We start from the raw sequence: 21436 nt of genomic DNA, 5'->3' as shown, positions 1-21436 counted from the left end.
ATGAAGAGAAAACACCGGACAGAACACTGTCGCCAAAACAAGAACCGGTCCAGACATGAAGAGAAAACAGTATAAAGACCCTTAAATGTTCTCCCGTTGTTCCTGCCGCATGTGGATGGGATTCAGTAAAGTCTCTACCACTTTCTGTTACTGTAAGATGCGGCAGATTCTCCGGCCACTGCCTCTGCGTAGTGTGAACAGAAGCTTACGGGTCAGGTAATGGGGTAGTCTGGTGAGCACAAGTTTTCCTTTATAGGATAGTGTGGCACCCCTGAGGCTTAAGTTGCCACAGTGTACTGTGTGACGCCCTGGACTATTCGGGTCGTCACAGGGTACTGTGTGACGCCCTGGACTATTCGGGTCGTCACAGGGTACTGTGTGACGCCCTGGACTATTCGGGTCGTTACAGGGTTCTACACAATCTTTCTCTCCCCGTGCAGGACTCAACCCCCCATGGTTCTGGGTCTCCATCCCGCAGTGCTGCCTCCACCAGCATTCCCAAATCCTGGATACACTTTGCACCACACCTGTCAGGCACACCAGTGGGCTGCTTAAGCAGGAATAGGGCCGCCCACCTAGGGGACAGGCAGGGAGGTGTCAAGTCAGTTCAGTGGTAGCCTTCAACCTGTGAGGAGCTCTGAGGAAGCTGGGAGTTGGAGCTCCCAAGGGAGAAATAAACTAGGTCGCAGCCGGTGGTCTGGACCTAGAGGAGCCGGACCCCTGGTGGCAAAGGATTGAGGCTAGGTGCCTGAAACCCGTCAATGAGGACAGTAATCAGCCTGGTCCTATCACCAGTCTGGGACCGAAGGCATGTCGGGGTACACGGATCCTAGGTCGTGGAGAAGCTTCAGGCGACTCTGCAATTTAACCTGCGGAGGACAGGGCCTTTTTAGGGACTGTTCCCACCAAGCTCATAGATCGGGGGCACTAGCACAACGAAGGGGATAGGGCTTTCCTAGTAAGCGGCCCACTGAAATCCCAAGCGTGAGCGCCTCAGAGCAGGCTCCTTCACTTTAGCCATAGTGGGGAGCGGGGCCCGGAAAGCTCCAAGCTACCGGGCCACATAGGACAATCTAAATTTTGTGCCAGGAGGCAGATTACAGACCACCAGCAGCACTGTAGGGGCAGGACCCGGACGAGCTCCCCTCGAGAGGCAACGGCAGCCAGAGACTTGGTTTACCTTGTTATCTGCGTCTGCTTCATTGCTGAGTGAGTACCCGACTGACCCCTGCACTGCACCCCCGCATCACCATCCAGAGTCCCGTGGCCTACCCCTACCCGTGGAGGGTAATGTCATCTTGTTACCTCACTCCATCACTACGGGTACTTCCAACGGCAGCGGCAGTACTCCCAATTACCGTACACCACGGGTGGCGTCACGAACTACACCAATCCCCTGTAAATATCCCCTTTTCCATTTGAGTGTGGCCCCTAACCCTCGGGTCTGGCGACCCTCGAGCCACGAGTAATCATCACCCCTGCATCCGAGCGGTTCGATCCACTGCAGGGGCGGCACAACTGCATCTCAGTTAAGGTGCGGTACTCATCCCGGGTATTGAGGAGGTAGGTGCTGGCTCCACATCCAAACATTTCATAAATACACAGCAGGTTGCCCTCCCCATCGGGAGAGGGAGGAGGACACTTTGACACAAGGAGTCGTGCCCTGACAGAGGCCGGGGAAGAAGGCATAGAGCTTACTGGTGGAAGCTGTGGGAAAGAAGTAAATACAGTCGCTGAGGGGAGAGCTTAGTTGCTCCCTCGGGACCGGCGCAGTTCAGGGTACGGAGCCCTAGGGTGGCGTATATTTCAAGTTGCGCCACCAGAATCCGCCAGACAGGAGGATTTTATGTCCCTCTGCCCACCACAAGATCCTGGAGCACAGTAGCAACATAGAGCCCAGGGTCGTGAACACGGTCAGGCCCCAAACGGGCTCGCGCTGCCTGCAGACAGGACTGGAACTTTAACACCGAACAGGGGTCCCGAAGCACTTCAGGTCACGGGGATCCACATAGGGAGCGCAAGAAGGAAACGCCCACAATCCACAACACTGGCAGTGACCGCTGAATTATCTGAGATCAGCTGGGGCCCATCATGGCAGAGATCGGCACTTCAAGGGTGACAACCGGACTGTGAGTAAAAGACCTTGAACCGCAACCACTGAGTCGGCCCTTCATTGCCGGCGCCCCGCGCTCTGGCGCCAACAGTCACTACCACCCCCATCATCCTCCCTGGGGCCTAGCTCTACCTGTAGGGAGCTGAACCCATGCCTGCTGCTACACCATCCGCCCCAGAGGACAGCACCCGCAGCGGTGGCTAATCCCTGGCCACACATCACAGGTGGCGTCACGAGACAACTACCCCCAACATCCTCAACCCCTTCATCCTCATCATTCCACCATCCATCCCTTTTTGTGGACACCTCGGGGTCACAAAACCGGACAGGGCCACCCCGTGTCATTCCCTGACCCTTCATTGGTCCGGGAACGAGTATTCCCCAAGGCCCCGTGGGGTGCTCCAATAGGAGAAAACGTGTGGATCAGTGGGGCCTGCGTCATTTGGTAGATGGGGGAGTTTTTATCTCCATAGAGCTCCGCTCCATTCACTTTCTAGGGGCCGCCTAGTGCCACATTTGACTGTTTCTAGTGGGTGCATAGAGAATGAATGGAGCAGCGGTCGGGTATGTGCACTGCGGCTCCATTCTATGTTCCCTGGTTTTCTGATCAGTGTGCCCCCAAATGTCTAACCCCACCTATCAGCAAGGTATCTCCTATCCTGTGGAAAGATGAAACAGGACCCCTCCTTACAGGGAATCTGTCACCAGGTTTTTGTTCCACCATCTCAGAGCAGCATAATGTAGGGGTAGAGACCCTGATTCCAGCGATGTGTCACTTACTGCGTTTGCTGTCATTTTGATAAAATCACTGTTTTTTTCTGCTGCGGATCTAGCAGTTATACAGAGCTCATGCATATGCTGGACTACCTGCTGCACGTCAAATAGTCCTGTAATGATAATCTCCTGCTGATTAATCTGATTTTATCAAAACTACATTAAGCAGCCCAGTAAGTGACACGTCGCTGGAATAAGGGTCTCTGCCCCTATGTTATGCTGCTCTCAGATTTGGTGGCAAAAACCTGGTGACAGATTCCCATTAAGTTTATATAATAATCTGTTCGGATCATTTTAACTCTGCGTCTTCCTATATGTAGTCTTCTCTGTCAGCGGCCGGGTCCCAGGTGTGAGAGTGTGGACAGGGCTTATTACAGGCTCCTTCCCATGACAACCAGATGTATAGTGACACACGCCGGCGGTAACGACACCTTTTCTTTCTGTCCTTTTGAGTGTGGACGCCTTTTATACTTAGCTTCTAATAATAAATGATCAAAGCCGGCACAAGACTGGAGAACGCCGCACAAATCTACAGAGACGACAGCGAGAAACAATATCCCTGCATAAGATGCTCCTGATATAGGGGACACCAGGCCGAGAGACCTCCTAACATACCAGCCACCATCCTAGAGGAGCACCAGGCCAGGAGACCTCCTAACATACCAGCCGCCATCCTAGAGGAGCACCAGGCCAGGAGACCTCCTAACATACCAGCCACCATCCTAGAGGAGCACCAGGCCAGGAGACCTCCTAACATACCAGCCACCATACTAGAGGAGCACCAGGCCGAGAGACCTCCTAACATACCAGCCACCATCCTAGAGGGGCAAAAGGCCGGGAGACCTAACATACCAGCCGCCATCCTAGAGGGGACAAGACCGGGAGACCTCCTACCATACCAGCCGCCATCTTATAGGGGCACAAGGCCTAGAGACCTCCTAACATACCAGCCACCATCCTACAGGGGACAAGACCGGGAGACCTCCTACCATACCAGCCGCCATCTTAGAGGAGCACAAGGCCGGGAGACCTCCTATCATACCAGCTGCCATCCTAGAGGGGCACAAGGCCGGGTCATATCATACCAGCTGCCATTCTAGAGGGGCACAAGACCGGGAGACCTCCTACCATACCAGCCGCCATCCTAGAGGGGCACGAGGCCGGGTCCTACCATACCAGCCGCCGTCCTAAAGGGGCAAAAGGCCGGGAGACCTCCTAACATACCAGCCGCCATCCTAGAGGAGCACAAGGCCGGGAGACCTCCTAACATACCAGCCGCCATCCTAGAGGAGAGACCTGAGCAGACGAGAGATGGGATCAGCAGCCTCGGCACAGAAGACGATCTACCTGGAGGTGGACGGAAAGGTGCAGAAGGTAAGTCCTGGGGATACGGCTGATGAGGAACGCAGGACATTGTCGGTGCCACCAGTATTTATTTTTAATCACTGACAGCAAGCAGAGGTATTGATATTAGTTGCTGAACTTTTCGTTATGAAGTGACCAAGCTTTATTTACATAGATTCAGGCAACCCCTATAAAGAATATAGACATTGGGAACGTCAGATGAGCGAGGGTCCCTAGTTAGGCGCCTCCTACAACCCCCATCCTCTGCATTCAGCTCTGCAGGTGCTCTGCTGCCCCATATAACTCTGAGGCTGTGGAGACTTTATAGTTTGTTTTGTTTTTAATATAAAGGGGCTCCAGATTGATTAGGATGAGACTAACATATGTGGAAGATTTTTCGCCTTCCTTTGTGCAAAAAAAATAAAATGTATGCCACCTATGAGCGAGTATAGTCCAGCTGCAGTGTATATCGGTTTTGTAGTGTAGATTGTGGCACCTTTACATGGCCGTGGTTTTCCGTGGTCCCTTTTTACCGAGGTCTGTAAACAATTTTAGAAAAGTGTTGGAGTCGTAGTAAGGGGCAAAAAGTCACACGTTTTCGTTTTTTTGTGCAAACCCTCCCTGCGGACTGATGGCAGCTATATCCCTCCTCCGATGTATCGCTCCGTTGCTGCCGATACCTGTATTTACTGTCCTGATTGGGAGCTTTTGCTTTTTGCAGATGGTTTTCAGCCAGCAGAGCAGCAGCGGCGACATCAAGCAGCTCCTGTGCTCCTCGGCCGGACTCCCCTGGTAATGGCCACTTATAGAACCGCAGACTTTATACACTGCAGCAGATACAATGTAACATTCACAGATAGAGACCGGTCTGGTCTGTACATATACCCACATAAAGATAGCATACATAATGTATATTTACTATCAGGCAGACGCCCATCATCCTTATGGACCAACAGGGCACTTTGATTGCCACTGACCGCACCATCCCGGCCAACTGCAAGAAGTGAGTACAAATACATACGTGGAATCCGGATAAAGCCATGTACATTGACCTCACGTTACCGCAAACATCTACACAGTAAGTGTCTTCCGCTAATTTCAGCTCTCCGTATCAGATCATCTCTCAGGAGGCGTCTGCACGAACAGGTAAGGCCCATACGATTGACTATAGGTCTAGGCAGCAGCATGGTTATATTCTAAGTCTTCATCTTTTCCTAGAAAAAGAAGACTTTTTCCAGACACTCTTGGTACAAGTGACAGAGGAATTTACAAGGTAGGTGACCCGGACTAGATGAAGATGTCAATCTGTGATGTCTTAATACAGAATTTGTATACAGTGAGCTCCCCCTAGTGGTGGCAGTATAAATCTGTATGTAGAGAGCTCCCCTTAGTGGTCAATGTATAAATCTGTATGTAGTGAGCTCCCTCTAGTGGTGGATGTATAAATCTGTATGTAGTGAGCTCCCCCTAGTGGTGGCTGTATAAATCTGTATGTAGTGAGCTCCCCCTAGTGGTGGATGTATAAATCTGTATGTAGTGAGCTTCCCCTAGTGGTGGATGTATAAATCTATATGTAGTCAGCTCCTCCTAGTAATGGCTGTATAAATCTGTATATAGTGAGCTCCCTCTAGTGGTGACTGTATAAATACGTATGTAGTGAGCTCCCTCTAGTGGTGGCTGTATATATCTCTATGTAGTGAGCTCCCCCTAGTGGTGGCTGTATAAATATGTATCTAGTGAGCTCCCCCTAGTGGTGGCTGTATAAATCTGTATGTAGTAAACTCCCCTTAGTGGTGGCTGTATAAATCTGTGTAGAGAGCTCCCTCTAGTGGTGACTGTATAAATCTGTATGTAGTGAGCTCCCCCTAGTGGTGGCTGTATAAATCTGTATGTAGTGAGCTCCCTCTAGTGGTGGCTGTATAAATCTGTATGTAGTGAGCTCCCTCTAGTGGTGACTGTATAAATACGTATGTAGTGAGCTCCCTCTAGTGGTGGCTGTATATATCTCTATGTAGTGAGCTCCCCCTAGTGGTGGCTGTATAAATATGTATCTAGTGAGCTCCCCCTAGTGGTGGCTGTATAAATCTGTATGTAGTAAACTCCCCTTAGTGGTGGCTGTATAAATCTGTGTAGAGAGCTCCCTCTAGTGGTGGCTGTATATATCTGTATGTAGTGAACTCCCTCTAGTGGTGACTGTATAAATCTGTATGTAGTGAGCTCCCCCTAGTGGTGGCTGTATAAATCTGTATGTAGTGAGCTCCCTCTAGTGGTGGCTGTATAAATCTGTATGTAGTGAGCTCCCTCTAGTGGTGGCTGTATAAATCTGTATGTAGTGAGCTCCCTCTAGTGGTGGCTGTATAAATATGTATGTAGTGAGCTCCCCCTAGTGGTCGCTGTATATATCTGACAGGCAGCTGGAAATACATTATGTAATGATAATTGTATCTGACTTTGGACTTCTGTATCAGGATAAGATGGAGCTCCAACTAAAATAAATATATATATTTTTTTTCTTTCCCATCAGAGCTTTCAGAATTAGTGAGCTGAAGAGAGAGATGTATGAGCGTCTGACGACATTAGAGCGCAGAGTGGAGGGTGAGATCTCGCGACATCTTTGCTCCCTCCTTATTTACTTCTTGATGTCACTTTTGGAAATGAAGTAAAACTTTGGATTATTGCAGATAAAATCCATCAGACGCAGATTTATTATATCAGCAGAATAAAAGTGTTAATATACAAATCTCCTGCCCTAACGTACAGGGGCGTCCTCTATATTGATGGCCTATCCTCAGGAAAGATCATCAATATCTGATTGGTGGAGGTGTGACGCCGGCACCACCGCCGATCGGCTGCTCCTGGTGGCGGCGGCCGGTTGTCCTGAGTTGCGAGCTGCACATCCGCGCCCTGATCTAATCAATATGGAGCGGAGGTGAAGTATCTGGCCGGGGTCACCAGGCAGTTAGTTTTCATACATGGATGAACCATGGCCGTCAGTGGCAGAACCATAAAAAAAGCAGAACTGATAGGAAATGACGTGGCCAGCGCCACCGCGACGTGACCAGCGCCACCGCCACATTTGTTGTAGAGTTACAGAGGTCACACCCCTGAACACCAAAACAGAACACAAGAAGCTTCACCCTGCGCTGACGTCCCCTGCAACTGACATGTCCGCTCCTTCTCTTCTAGTGGAAGGTCGCAGAGCGATTGATATTGACAAATGTAAGCTTGAGCTGAAGCAACTGCGGGGCGAACTGGAGGAAAGAAGCAGCAGGTCAGTCTCAGCCGGCTTTCAGTCACAGATGAGCAAAGTGAAAGCCAATCAGTCACTCAGTCACCAAATCTTTACCCCGGGGAAAAAAACTGTATGGATGATGAAATCTCTGCTCTGATGTGGCTGGTGTACTTGCTGTGAAATGGTTCTTTAACCCTCATATAAATAAGCATTGCATGAAATCAGATGTAGAGTGAGAATATTCAGTCTCTGCTCAGCCAGCCTCACCGCTATTCAGTCTCTGCTCAGCCAGCCTCACCGCTATTCAGTCTCTGCTCAGCCAGCCTGACCGCTATTCAGTCTCTGCTCAGCCAGCCTGACCGCTATTCAGTCTCTGCTCAGCCAGCCTCACCGCTATTCAGTCTCTGCTCAGCCAGCCTCACCGCTATTCAGTCTCTGCTCAGCCAGCCTCACCGCTATTCAGTCTCTGCTCAGCCAGCCTCACCGCTATTCATTCTCTGCCCACCCAGCCTGACCGCTATGCAGTCTCCGCCCACCCATTCTGACTTGCTTCTATTCACTTTCCGCCCGCACAGCTGGACTGGCAGCTGCCGCTTACCCTGAGCAGTGTGAGATCTCCGCTTCTCTGTGTCCCTTCTCTTTCTTGCTGTCGGCAGAAATTGTGTTTTCAATTTAAGAGAATTATAAAGGTGTTCTGATATGGATTTAATAAGTAAGTACACCTGTCTCATCAGGTTTAAGGCTGTCAGGGGGCACTATATGTGGCACTGTTGTGTTACATGGGAAGTATGTGATTGACAGAGCTCACTATATTGTGAACGCACAAGCTCAATTGAGAAGAGATCGTAAGTGCTGCCCAGGAGACCGACCACTGCTATAAACTGCAGAGGTGGTCGGTAACCTAGGCAACAAACAAAATTAAACGTCCCTGTGTTGTAAACTAAGGATTTATAATAACAAGCTGCAATTTTACCCATTAATATGATGGGAATCACACATTTTGCCTCTGGTCCTTTCTATCTTTTGCAGCAGACTGAGCTGTCCCTGTAAATATTACCGATCTGGCGACATAATCCGGATAAACCCCTGCAGGGACGTCCCCAATTACCCAAAGGTAAAGCAATGCCCCATACAAGCCACAGTGGTGACCGTCGTCCTCCAGCCCGGGGCTTGTCTACACGGAGGGTGCGACATTGTATTCCACATAGAAACTTCACCTCATCCATAACTGTCTGCGGGAAGGAAGGAGCAAGTCTCGCTGTCCTCATATAATCCGAGAGGGCCCCTTTAAGAGACAGATGTGTCCTTAGGACATGATGACGAGCAATGTCCCATAGAGTGTGACGCGGCTGTAACCAGTGATGGTGCGGTGTCTTCACTTTCACAGTACACCTTGTCTTCAGAGACCATCGAGACCCTGAAGAAGCCCACCTTCGATGTCTGGCACTGGGAATACAATGAGGTTTGTTGGGAAACTTAGACCAGAAGGCAAATTATAAGATCAAAAACAGGACGGAGTCGACAGCGGAATCTCACAGCAGCACAGAGCGTTTTAGGTTTGTGCTGAACTTATGGTAACGTTCCAGATTAGTAATATAGTGGAATAAGTGGGTGACCTGTGGTGGAATAAATGGGGTGACCTGTGGTGGAATAACTGGGGCGACCTGTGGTGGAATAAGAGGAGCGACCTGTGGTGGAATAAGCGGGGCGACCTGTGGTGGAATAAGAGGAGTGACCTGTGGTGGAATAAGAGGGGCGACCTGTGGTGGAATAAGAGGGGCGACCTGTGGTGGAATAAGAGGGGCGACCTGTGGTGGAATAAGAGAAGTGACCTGTGGTGGAATAAGAGGAGTGACCTGTGGTGGAATAAGAGGAGTGACCTGTGGTGGAATAAGAGGAGTGACCTGTGGTGGAATAAGAGGAGTGACCTGTGGTGGAATAAGAGGAGTGACCTGTGGTGGAATAAGAGGAGTGACCTGTGGTGGAATAAGAGGAGTGACCTGTGGTGGAATAAGAGGAGTGACCTGTGGTGGAATAAGAGGAGTGACCTGTGGTGGAATAAGAGGAGTGACCTGTGGTGGAATAAGAGGAGTGACCTGTGGTGGAATAAGAGGAGTGACCTGTGGTGGAATAAGAGGAGTGACCTGTGGTGGAATAAGAGGAGTGACCTGTGGTGGAATAAGAGGAGTGACCTGTGGTGGAATAAGAGGAGTGACCTGTGGTGGAATAAGAGGAGTGACCTGTGGTGGAATAAGAGGAGTGACCTGTGGTGAAATAAATGGGGCGACCTGTGGTGGAATAAGAGGGGCGACCTGTGGTGGAATAAGAGAAGTGACCTGTGGTGGAATAAGAGGAGTGACCTGTGGTGGAATAAGAGGAGTGACCTGTGGTGGAATAAGAGGAGTGACCTGTGGTGGAATAAGAGGAGTGACCTGTGGTGGAATAAGCGGGGCGACCTGTGGTGGAATAAGAGGAGCGACTTGTGGTGGAATAAGCGGGGCGACCTGTGGTGGAATAAGAGGAGTGACCTGTGGTGGAATAAGAGGGGCGACCTGTGGTGGAATAAGAGGGGCGACCTGTGGTGGAATAAGAGGGGCGACCTGTGGTGGAATAAGAGAAGTGACCTGTGGTGGAATAAGAGGAGTGACCTGTGGTGGAATAAGAGGAGTGACCTGTGGTGGAATAAGAGGAGTGACCTGTGGTGGAATAAGAGGAGTGACCTGTGGTGGAATAAGAGGAGTGACCTGTGGTGGAATAAGAGGAGTGACCTGTGGTGGAATAAGAGGAGTGACCTGTGGTGGAATAAGAGGAGTGACCTGTGGTGGAATAAGAGGAGTGACCTGTGGTGGAATAAGAGGAGTGACCTGTGGTGGAATAAGAGGAGTGACCTGTGGTGGAATAAGAGGAGTGACCTGTGGTGGAATAAGAGGAGTGACCTGTGGTGGAATAAGAGGAGTGACCTGTGGTGGAATAAGAGGAGTGACCTGTGGTGGAATAAGAGGAGTGACCTGTGGTGGAATAAGAGGAGTGACCTGTGGTGGAATAAGAGGAGTGACCTGTGGTGGAATAAGAGGAGTGACCTGTGGTGAAATAAATGGGGCGACCTGTGGTGGAATAAGAGGGGCGACCTGTGGTGGAATAAGAGAAGTGACCTGTGGTGGAATAAGAGGAGTGACCTGTGGTGGAATAAGAGGAGTGACCTGTGGTGGAATAAGAGGAGTGACCTGTGGTGGAATAAGAGGAGTGACCTGTGGTGGAATAAGAGGAGTGACCTGTGGTGGAATAAGAGGAGTGACCTGTGGTGGAATAAGAGGAGTGACCTGTGGTGGAATAAGAGGAGTGACCTGTGGTGGAATAAGAGGAGTGACCTGTGGTGGAATAAGAGGAGTGACCTGTGGTGGAATAAGAGGAGTGACCTGTGGTGGAATAAGAGGAGTGACCTGTGGTGGAATAAGAGGAGTGACCTGTGGTGGAATAAGAGGAGTGACCTGTGGTGGAATAAGAGGAGTGACCTGTGGTGGAATAAGAGGAGTGACCTGTGGTGGAATAAGAGGAGTGACCTGTGGTGGAATAAGAGGAGTGACCTGTGGTGAAATAAATGGGGCGACCTGTGGTGGAATAAGAGGGGCGACCTGTGGTGGAATAAGAGAAGTGACCTGTGGTGGAATAAGAGGAGTGACCTGTGGTGGAATAAGAGGAGTGACCTGTGGTGGAATAAGAGGAGTGACCTGTGGTGGAATAAGAGGAGTGACCTGTGGTGGAATAAGCGGGGCGACCTGTGGTGGAATAAGAGGAGCGACTTGTGGTGGAATAAGCGGGGCGACCTGTGGTGGAATAAGAGGAGTGACCTGTGGTGGAATAAGAGGGGCGACCTGTGGTGGAATAAGAGGGGCGACCTGTGGTGGAATAAGAGGGGCGACCTGTGGTGGAATAAGAGAAGTGACCTGTGGTGGAATAAGAGGAGTGACCTGTGGTGGAATAAGAGGAGTGACCTGTGGTGGAATAAGAGGAGTGACCTGTGGTGGAATAAGAGGAGTGACCTGTGGTGGAATAAGAGGAGTGACCTGTGGTGGAATAAGAGGAGTGACCTGTGGTGGAATAAGAGGAGTGACCTGTGGTGGAATAAGAGGAGTGACCTGTGGTGGAATAAGAGGAGTGACCTGTGGTGGAATAAGAGGAGTGACCTGTGGTGGAATAAGAGGAGTGACCTGTGGTGGAATAAGAGGAGTGACCTGTGGTGGAATAAGAGGAGTGACCTGTGGTGGAATAAGAGGAGTGACCTGTGGTGGAATAAGAGGAGTGACCTGTGGTGGAATAAGAGGAGTGACCTGTGGTGGAATAAGAGGAGTGACCTGTGGTGAAATAAATGGGGCGACCTGTGGTGGAATAAGAGGGGCGACCTGTGGTGGAATAAGAGAAGTGACCTGTGGTGGAATAAGAGGAGTGACCTGTGGTGGAATAAGAGGAGTGACCTGTGGTGGAATAAGAGGAGTGACCTGTGGTGGAATAAGAGGAGTGACCTGTGGTGGAATAAGAGGAGTGACTTGTGGTGGAATAAGAGGGGCGACCTGTGGTGGAATAAGAGGAGTGACCTGTGGTGGAATAAGAGGAGTGACCTGTGGTGGAATAAGAGGAGTGACCTGTGGTGGAATAAGAGGAGTGACCTGTGGTGGAATAAGAGGAGTGACCTGTGGTGGAATAAGAGGAGTGACCTGTGGTGGAATAAGAGGAGTGACCTGTGGTGGAATAAGAGGAGTGACCTGTGGTGGAATAAGAGGAGTGACCTGTGGTGGAATAAGAGGAGTGACCTGTGATGGAATAAATGGGGCGACCTGTGGTGGAATAAATGGGGCGACCTGTGGTGGAATAAGAGGGGCGACCTGTGGTGGAATAAGAGGGGCGACTTGTGGTGGAATAAGAGGGGCGACCTGTGGTGGAATAAGAGGGGCGACCTGTGGTGGAATAAGAGGGGCGACCTGTGGTGGAATAAGCGGGGCGACCTGTGGTGGAATAAATGGGGCGACCTGTGGTCGAATAAATGGGGCGACCTGTGGTGGAATAAGAGGAGTGACTTGTGGTGGAATAAGAGGGGCGACCTGTGGTGGAATAAGAGGGGCGACCTGTGGTGGAATAAGAGGGGCGACCTGTGGTGGAATAAGAGGGGCGACCTGTGGTGGAATAAGAGGGGCGACCTGTGGTGGAATAAGCGGGGCAACCTGTGGTGGAAGCCAGATTACCATCATTTAGCTGAAATACACGATGGGTGTTGTAGTTTTTGCAGAATGCAGCAGCAGAGCGTTAGCTCTATAGATCAGTTGACAGCTCTATGATGGGAGAGAGATCTCTGCAGATGCAGGCTGACGCGCAATGTCCGGCGCAGGCTGACGCGCAATGTCCGGTGCATGCTGACGCGCAATGTCTGGCGCAGGCTGACGCGCATGTCCAGGTGTGATCGGTGTTATACCTGCGTCCGCTTATCTGCCCCCATTTTCCGCACAGATGCTGAGCTGTCTGGAGTTCATGTATCACGACCTTGGACTTGTGCGAGAATTCAACATGAACCCCATCACCCTGAAGCGCTGGCTGGTATGTACCCAAATATGGCGAAACTGCTGCTAGGAACTGGGGGTGACTACCTCAATCACAGGGGACAACGGCACCTATAGTGCTGGTAATAATGTCACATCGACACACCTCATCCACACCGGCGAGTACGGGTGACAACCAACATGGAGAAAGGCGAGAGGGAGGGGCTCCACTAGATAAAACAGGTGAACGGGACCCGTGCCATATACTGGAAGACAAAATGGAGACTAGGGAACCAGCGGTAGATATGAGACACCAGAAGACCCAACCAACATGGAGACACCTCACAAAAAGAGGCCATACTGTCCGATACCGGCCTCCGCACCAGTGTCCTGCAGGACAACCTCGGCCGCACTTATAGCTCCTGGAATACTACTAATGAGGGATACAGAAACAGAGGCACTGACACCATTCAGGAACTCGGGAAAGCTGGGGCCCCAATCACAGATATGAAGCACAATGCCCATAGTTGTGTATGGGAGGATGAGGACATGGACGGGTCATCACTGATATTTCTGTGATTTACTCTCAGTTGTGCATCCAGGAAAATTACAGATCCAACCCGTTCCACAATTTCCGGCACTGCTTCTGTGTGACGCAGATGATGTACGGGATGGTCCACCTTTGCGAGCTCCAGGTCTGATTATCTGATGCTGGCAAAGCTGAGTGACCACCATAAAGCTAAGTATGACGGCCCTTGTGTGGATGAAGTGCCCTGAGAGTCGCATTGTCACCCAGCTTTCCCGAAAACAAAATACAGAGATTTATAAGTGAAATCTATGTTTTTTGTAATAAAGATCAGCAGCGATTTCTTTTTCCCCACTGATCCTACAGTTTGTCCGTCCACGCTTTCCCCTTTATTGTCCGTCCTCGCTTTCCCCTTTTATTGTCCGTCCCCGCGTTCCCCTTTATTGTCCGTCCCCGCGTTCCCCTTTATTGTCCGTCCCCGCGTTCCCCTTTATTGTCCGTCCCCGCGTTCCCCTTTATTGTCCGTCCTCGCGTTCCCCTTTATTGTCCGTCCCCGCGCTCCCCTTTATTGTCCGTCCACGCTTTCCCCTTTATTGTCCGTCCTCGCGTTCCCCTTTATTGTTCGTCCCCGCTTTCCCCTTTATTGTCCGTCTCCGCGTTCCCCTTTATTGTCCGTCTCCGCGTTCCCCTTTATTGTCCGTCTCCGCATTCCCCTTTATTGTCTGTCCCCGCGTTCCCCTTTATTGTCTGTCCCCGCGTTCCCCTTTATTGTCTGTCCCCGCGTTCACTTTTTATTGTCGGTCCTCGCATTCCCCTTTGTTGTCTGTCCCCGCGTTCCCCTTTATTGTCTGTCCCCGCGTTCCCCTTTATTATCTGTCCCCGCGTTCACTTTTTATTGTCGGTCCTCGCATTCCCCTTTAATGTCCGTCCTCGCGTTCCCCTTTATTGTCCGTCCACGCTTTCCCCTTTTATTGTCCGTCCTCGCGTTCCCCTTTATTGTCCGTCCCCGCGTTCCCCTTTATTGTCCGTCTCCGCGTTCACCTTTATTGTCCGTCTCCGCGTTCTCCTTTATTGTCCGTCTCCGCGTTCTCCTTTATTGTCCGTCTCCGCGTTCCCCTTTATTGTACGTCCCCGCGTTCCCCTTTATTGTCCGTCCCCGCGTTCCCCTTTATTGTCCGTCCCCGCGTTCCCCTTTATTGTCCGTCCCCGCGTTCCCCTTTATTGTCCGTCCCCGCGTTCCCCTTTATTGTCTGTCCCCGCGTTCACTTTTTATTGTCGGTCCTCGCGTTCCCCTTTAATGTCCGTCCTCGCGTTCCCCTTTATTGTCTGTCCCCGCGTTCACTTTTTATTGTCTGTCCCCGCGTTCCCCTTTAATGTCCGTCCTCGCGTTCCCCTGTAATGTCCTTCCCTGCTTTCCCTTTTAATGTCGGTCCTCGCGTTCCCCCTTAATGTCAGTCACCGCATTCACCTTTATTATCTGTCCCCGCGTTCCCCTTTAATGTCCGTCCCCGCGTTCACCTTTAATGTCCATCCCCTTTATTGTCTGTCCCCGCGTTCACCTTTAATGTCCGTCCCCCTTTCATGTCCGTCCCCGCGTTCACCTTTTCACCTTTGCGCAGGGCCGGTTGTCACTTCTGGAGTTGGGGGTACTGATGACGGCCGCGGTGTGTCACGACCTTGACCACCCAGGATACAACAACACGTAAGTGCTTCCTCTTCCCTCGAGCTCCTAAATCACAACCATTGCCATCTACTGTACAAGGCAAGAACATAGCAGTTGTGCCCCTCAGTAGATTGTAAGCTCTTCTGCCAGGCCCTGTAAGTCTCTGAATATGAAATAATGACACACTTTCAGGTACCAGATCAATGCGCACACAGAGCTGGCGATTCGTTACAATGACATTTCGCCCCTGGAGAACCATCACTGCGCGGTGGCGTTCCAAATCCTGGCGCAGCCGGAAAACAACATCTTCTCCAATATCTCCCCTGAGCTCTTCAAACAGATCCGGCAGGTGAGATACTGGCAACACTGGGTAGTGTGGGGCGGACTGGGACCGGCTCTGGTTACTGGTCGTATAAACGCTGCACTAGTCACTGATATAGAGGCAGAGTCTCTCCTGGCTGACTCTACGTTTGATACGTTCTCTTTATTATTTACCTTACAGTCCATCATCCGCCTGATCCTGGCGACGGACATGGCTCGGCACGGTGATATACTGGAGTCCTTTAAACAGGTCGTTTCTGACTTTGATTTCAGTAACGAGGAACATGTGAAAACCGTAAGTCTTGAGTCGTTCCCCGCTCTGGGGTCTTGCACTTCTCTATTATCTGTGTCTGTGTTATCTTGGGCCTCTCCTGTCTGGTCACCAAGCTTTCTAATGATCCGGCACCATTATATTCTCCTCCCCTAATGCTCTGCGTAAAGACTTATTCACATGTTGTCTTTTTTTCTTCAAAACTGCAGTTTGTGGCCCTCAGGATGCCCTGCGAGTCCTCCCTGCCCATAATCCATACATTATGATACACGTCTCCAGGACGCTGTAGACACATCCTTACACATAGATCTGCACCACACATAGCTTTTCTTTGCCCCATCTGTGTAAGTACCAGACTGAATTACATAAGTGAATCAGGTGGCTCTGGATGAACAGTGCTGTAGTTATACGGCAATGCATTGAATATAAAGGATAGATTGAGCACATAAACAGGACTGATACTGCACCTGCAGTGGTTATCTAATATATAAAGCTGAATGTGTGTATGTGTGTGTATGTCTGGGATTGGCATCTGCACCGTCGCAGCTACAGCCACAAAATTTTGCACACTCACACTTCTGGACCCCGAGAGCGTAATAGACTGTGTTTTAAGGGGAAATTTTAACCCTGCTCTTTACAGTTATGCACCAAAAAACCTGCCTCCATTAAAGCGAATGGAGCTGGGTGCCACAGTGCAGCCAGAACTTCAGAAGAATGCGCAGCCACGCCCTTATATGGAATGTTGGCGTGTCACAATGCAGCCAGGGAAAGAGACAGACACAGACAGGGAAAGAGACAGACACAGGATAAGAGACAGACACAGACCGGATAAGAGACAGACACAGACCGGATAAGAGACAGACACAGACCGGATAAGAGACAGACACAGACCGGATAAGAGACAGACACAGACCGGATAAGAGACAGACACAGACCGGATAAGAGACAGACACAGACCGGATAAGAGACAGACACAGACCGGATAAGAGACAGACACAGACCGGATAAGAGACAGACACAGACCGGATAAGAGACAGACACAGACCGGATAAGAGACAGACACAGACCGGATAAGAGACAGACACAGACCGGATAAGAGACAGACACAGACCGGATAAGAGACAGACACAGACCGGATAAGAGACAGACACAGACCGGATAAGAGACAGACACAGACCGGATAAGAGACAGACACAGACCGGATAAGAGACAGACACAGACCGGATAAGAGACAGACACAGACCGGATAAGAGACAGACACAGACCGGATAAGAGACAGACACAGACCGGATAAGAGACAGACACAGACCGGATAAGAGACAGACACAGACCGGATAAGAGACAGACACAGACCGGATAAGAGACAGACACAGACCGGATAAGAGACAGACACAGACCGGATAAGAGACAGACACAGACCGGATAAGAGACAGACACAGACCGGATAAGAGACAGACACAGACCGGATAAGAGACAGACACAGACCGGATAAGAGACAGACACAGACCGGATAAGAGACAGACACAGACCGGATAAGAGACAGACACAGACCGGATAAGAGACAGACACAGACAGGATAAGAGACAGACACAGACAGGATAAGAGACAGACACAGACAGGATAAGAGACAGACACAGACAGGATAAGAGACAGACACAGACAGGATAAGAGACAGACACAGACAGGATAAGAGACAGACACAGACAGGATAAGAGACAGACACAGACAGGATAAGAGACAGACACAGGATAAGAGACAGACACAGGATAAGAGACAGACACAGGATAAGAGACAGACACAGGATAAGAGACAGACACAGGATAAGAGACAGACACAGGATAAGAGACAGACACAGGATAAGAGACAGACACAGGATAAGAGACAGACACAGGATAAGAGACAGACACAGGATAAGAGACAGACACAGGATAAGAGACAGACACAGGATAAGAGACAGACACAGGATAAGAGACAGACACAGGATAAGAGACAGACACAGGATAAGAGACAGGGAAAGGGACAGACAGGGAAAGGGACAGACAGGGAAAGGGACAGACAGGGAAAGGGACAGAGAGATATATACAGAGGGGGAGACAGACAGAGAAAGAGAGAAACAGAGAGAGATAGTTCAAATCCCGGGCAGCGCTGGGTGCTATGTTGTGAGGCGAAATTTTAACCCCGCGTGTTCCAATTTACCAATCAATTTTGCCCCTATCTACATAATTGGGAAAAAGTGAAATGAAAAATGTTGGGGGCAAATTGACAGCTGCCTGATGTCAACAAGGGGGACTTAAAGAATGAGAGCGATGGCGCCAAAGAGTGTACACCATACAGTTGCTAAGGTGGGGCCCCGACATGGGATACTCACCACACTTGGGGAAATGAACACACAAACACACACTATCACGCACTTGAACACATACACCACCCTCAGCACACATCTCACCACACATACACCAACCTCACCACATAATCGCCCTAAACACACACAAGTCTGGTATTATCCTTCACAAATAAAAATCTGATTAATAAGCAGCCAAACTACAGGAACAACAAATGTACCACATAGGAAATCCGGAGCTGTCAGTCACATGACCTGTCTATATGTGTATGTGTGAGCTAATATATACTGTCAGGGGGAGGGCTTTCTGTTGCCTGGAGATTTATCAGGCTGCCAATAGCAACCAATCACAGCTTAGCTTCTATTTTGCTACAGTTAATTAATCTGAGCTCTGATTGGTTAATATAGGCAACAATTTAATAATTACATTTCTATCTATTTGTTTTGTGGTTTTTGTGTGCAGAATACATTTTTGTTAATACATTCTATTTTGTTAACAACAGTTATTAACCCGGGCGAAGCCGGGTAGTACAGCTAGTATATAATATAGACAAACCATATATCGCCAGGGATCTGGTCAAGCGCGTGTCGGGCCTCGGGGGTCGAGCGCGTGTCGGGCCTGTGGGGGTCGAGTGCGTGTCCAGCCCTGGGGCCATTCCTGCACTGACCGGACATGTTCTCTCTCAGCTGCAGATGTTGCTGATCAAGTGCTGCGATATCTCTAATGAAGTGCGCCCCACAGAGGTGGCCGAGCCCTGGGTGGACTGTCTGCTGGAGGAGTATTTCATGCAGGTCTGTTTACCCCATTGTCATTAATCATGGTGGTCTTGTAGGTTGTAACATCTTGTGCAGCACATAGTAAATCATATAATGGCGGGGGGGATAAGGGTCTGCTGGGCACAGTCTGGAGCGATCACTCCGCTGATCCCCACCGTCAGTCATCAGGAGCGCAGCGCTCTCCCCAGGCCGGAGGAGCGGTGCGCTGCTGAAGATAGAAAATCCCCTCCAAACTGATACTTTCCGCAGACGAGGGATTGTTACAATTGTATCCAGTCCAGACAATCTGTGGTGAGGAAAGCGTCTGGAGTCCAGAATGGTGTGTTACCTGCACTGATACACTGTAACAGACCATCAGAGATTTGTGCTGTGTTTAGCATATCTGCTACTATGTGCACACAATCCATTGGAGATTGTGCAAGTCCATAGATCGGGGGGATCGCCGTTACTCAGATTTTATATGATCTGATTGTAGCGGTATAATCCCTGTATTTATGTGATCCGCTACAGTGAATGTTTTCCTTTTACAGAGCGATCGGGAAAAATCCGAGGGTCTCCCTGTGACCCCATTTATGGACCGTGACAAAGTCACAAAACCCAAAGCCCAGATCGGATTCATTAAATTCGTCTTGATTCCGATGTTTGAGACGGTGATGAAGGTAGGAGAGATGGCGGCATTCCCTCATCTCAGGGCATTAGTATCTGGAGGGAGACATGATGTATAAATACTCAGGTTTATTCCACTGTCCTGTACCTGGATGTGTTCCAGCTCTTCCCACAGATAGAGGCAGTGATGGTGCGCCCTCTGCAGGAGGCCCGGGATCACTACGAGGAGCTCATGCAGCTGGAGGAGGCGATGGCTGAGGTGGGTTGTGTTGTGTGTAAACTTCACTGACAAAGAGAATAAAATCATCATTAGTGATGAAAAAGAAAAAAGAGGGAGGACTGGTCGTGGAGCGGCTGCAGGGAGGACTGGTCGTGGAGCGGCTGCAGGGAGGACTGGTTGCGGTGCGGCTGCAGGGAGGACTGGTCGCGGTGCGGCTGCAGGGAGGACTGGTCGCGGAGCGGCTGCAGGGAGGACTGGTCGCGGAGCGGCTGCAGGGAGGACTGGTCGCGGAGCGGCTGCAGGGAGGACTGGTCGCGGTGCGGCTGCAGGGAGGACCGGTCGCGGTGCGGCTGCAGGGAGGACCGGTCGTGGTGCGGCTGCAGGGAGGACCGGTCGTGGAGCGGCTGCAGGGAGGACTGGTCGCGGTGCGGCTGCAGGGAGGACTGGTCGCGGTGCGGCTGCAGGGAGGACTGGTCGCGGAGCGGCTGCAGGGAGGACTGGTCGCGGAGCGGCTGCAGGGAGGACCGGTCGCGGAGCGGCTGCAGGGAGGACCGGTCGCGGAGCGGCTGCAGGGAGGACCGGTCGCGGTGCGGCTGCAGGGAGGACCGGTCGCGGTGCGGCTGCAGGGAGGACCGGTCGCGGTGCGGCTGCAGGGAGGACCGGTCGCGGTGCGGCTGCAGGGAGGACCAATCGTGGTGCGGCTGCAGGGAGGACCGGTCGTGGTGCGGCTGCAGGGGGCGCAGTTTTAGCAGCCTACAGAACATGAAAGCCGCACAAGAGATGCAAGATGCAGTGTCTGCATTTCCTCTGGACGCGCACTAGATGGCGCCAGCTGCCCTCTTTTCGCATTGGGGGACGCTCAGCTTTTCTATTCTAGGGTGATGTTCCCACAGAGAGACAACAGCTGATTTTCCGCGGTGTATTTACTTGCTTTGTACAGTGCCATGATCTCATGCAAAATATATCCACAGAGTAACGTGACCGGAACAGCGGCCGGGAAATCTGCAACCGGTCACTGTATGCTGCGGGTGTGAATCCCCCTCTTTACAATGTAAAGAAAGAGATTTCTGACTTCCCGGCTCCCTCCTCTTCACTATCCGCAGTGTCGTGATACGTGGGGATAGAGACTTAAGCCAGCTTTACACCTTACAATTAGGTATGCGATCTCGTATGCGATGTGACACGCCCAGGTCGCATATGCGATTGAATGAGATTGCACGTAGGTCGTTCATTTGTCACACGAGCGTTAGTAGTCTATGTTAAATTGATCAATTTTGTGTGCGATCCTTTAGATCATGTGTTCTGTGACGTATGCATTGGGCACCCTTTTTTTTTTTTATTTATTGACTTAACAAGCGTGTGTAATGTGTAGGGATGCGTTTTTACTATGTCATCTGCCATTCAGCTCTGCTACATGGCCGCTGATAGCAGACACAGACAGCCATGTAGCAGAGCTGAATGGCAGATGACAGCAGACACAGACAGCCATGTAGCAGAGCTGAATGGCAGATGACAGCAGACACAGACAGCCATGTAGCAGAGATGAATGGTAGTTCACAGCAGACACAGACAGAGCCGCACTGTCAGAATGAACTCGGGTGAACCTCACCCGACTTCATTGTCATGCTGCGGCTCTGTCTGTGTCGCGCCCTGATTAGCGGTCACCAGTGAAGGATTCACCGGTGACCGCTAAACTCCTGAGTAAGTGAATTGAGCAGCC

At 50.8% G+C, this 21436-nt stretch overlaps 1 protein-coding gene across 1 annotated transcript in view; it reads left to right on the top strand.

Annotated features, from left to right (window-relative positions):
* Positions 1-4198: 4198 nt before the first annotated feature.
* Positions 4199-21436, top strand: part of LOC142257065 (high affinity cGMP-specific 3',5'-cyclic phosphodiesterase 9A-like) — a 29779-nt gene continuing 12541 nt past the window's right edge. The window contains exons 1-17 of the mRNA XM_075329124.1: positions 4199-4261; positions 4953-5023; positions 5157-5234; positions 5334-5377; positions 5450-5504; positions 6756-6826; positions 7418-7502; positions 8493-8577; positions 8851-8925; positions 12963-13049; positions 13582-13686; positions 15137-15219; positions 15373-15529; positions 15683-15796; positions 18801-18905; positions 19421-19549; positions 19660-19755. Coding sequence (XP_075185239.1) covers positions 4199-4261; positions 4953-5023; positions 5157-5234; positions 5334-5377; positions 5450-5504; positions 6756-6826; positions 7418-7502; positions 8493-8577; positions 8851-8925; positions 12963-13049; positions 13582-13686; positions 15137-15219; positions 15373-15529; positions 15683-15796; positions 18801-18905; positions 19421-19549; positions 19660-19755 — 1503 coding nt within the window. The remainder of the gene's footprint in view (positions 4262-4952; positions 5024-5156; positions 5235-5333; positions 5378-5449; positions 5505-6755; positions 6827-7417; positions 7503-8492; positions 8578-8850; positions 8926-12962; positions 13050-13581; positions 13687-15136; positions 15220-15372; positions 15530-15682; positions 15797-18800; positions 18906-19420; positions 19550-19659; positions 19756-21436) is intronic.

Source organism: Anomaloglossus baeobatrachus, chromosome 11 (genome assembly GCF_048569485.1).
Source record: "Anomaloglossus baeobatrachus isolate aAnoBae1 chromosome 11, aAnoBae1.hap1, whole genome shotgun sequence".
Taxonomy (NCBI): domain Eukaryota; kingdom Metazoa; phylum Chordata; class Amphibia; order Anura; family Aromobatidae; genus Anomaloglossus; species Anomaloglossus baeobatrachus.
Note: the sequence above shows the minus strand (reverse complement) of the source record. Positions and strands in the feature narration are given on the sequence as shown.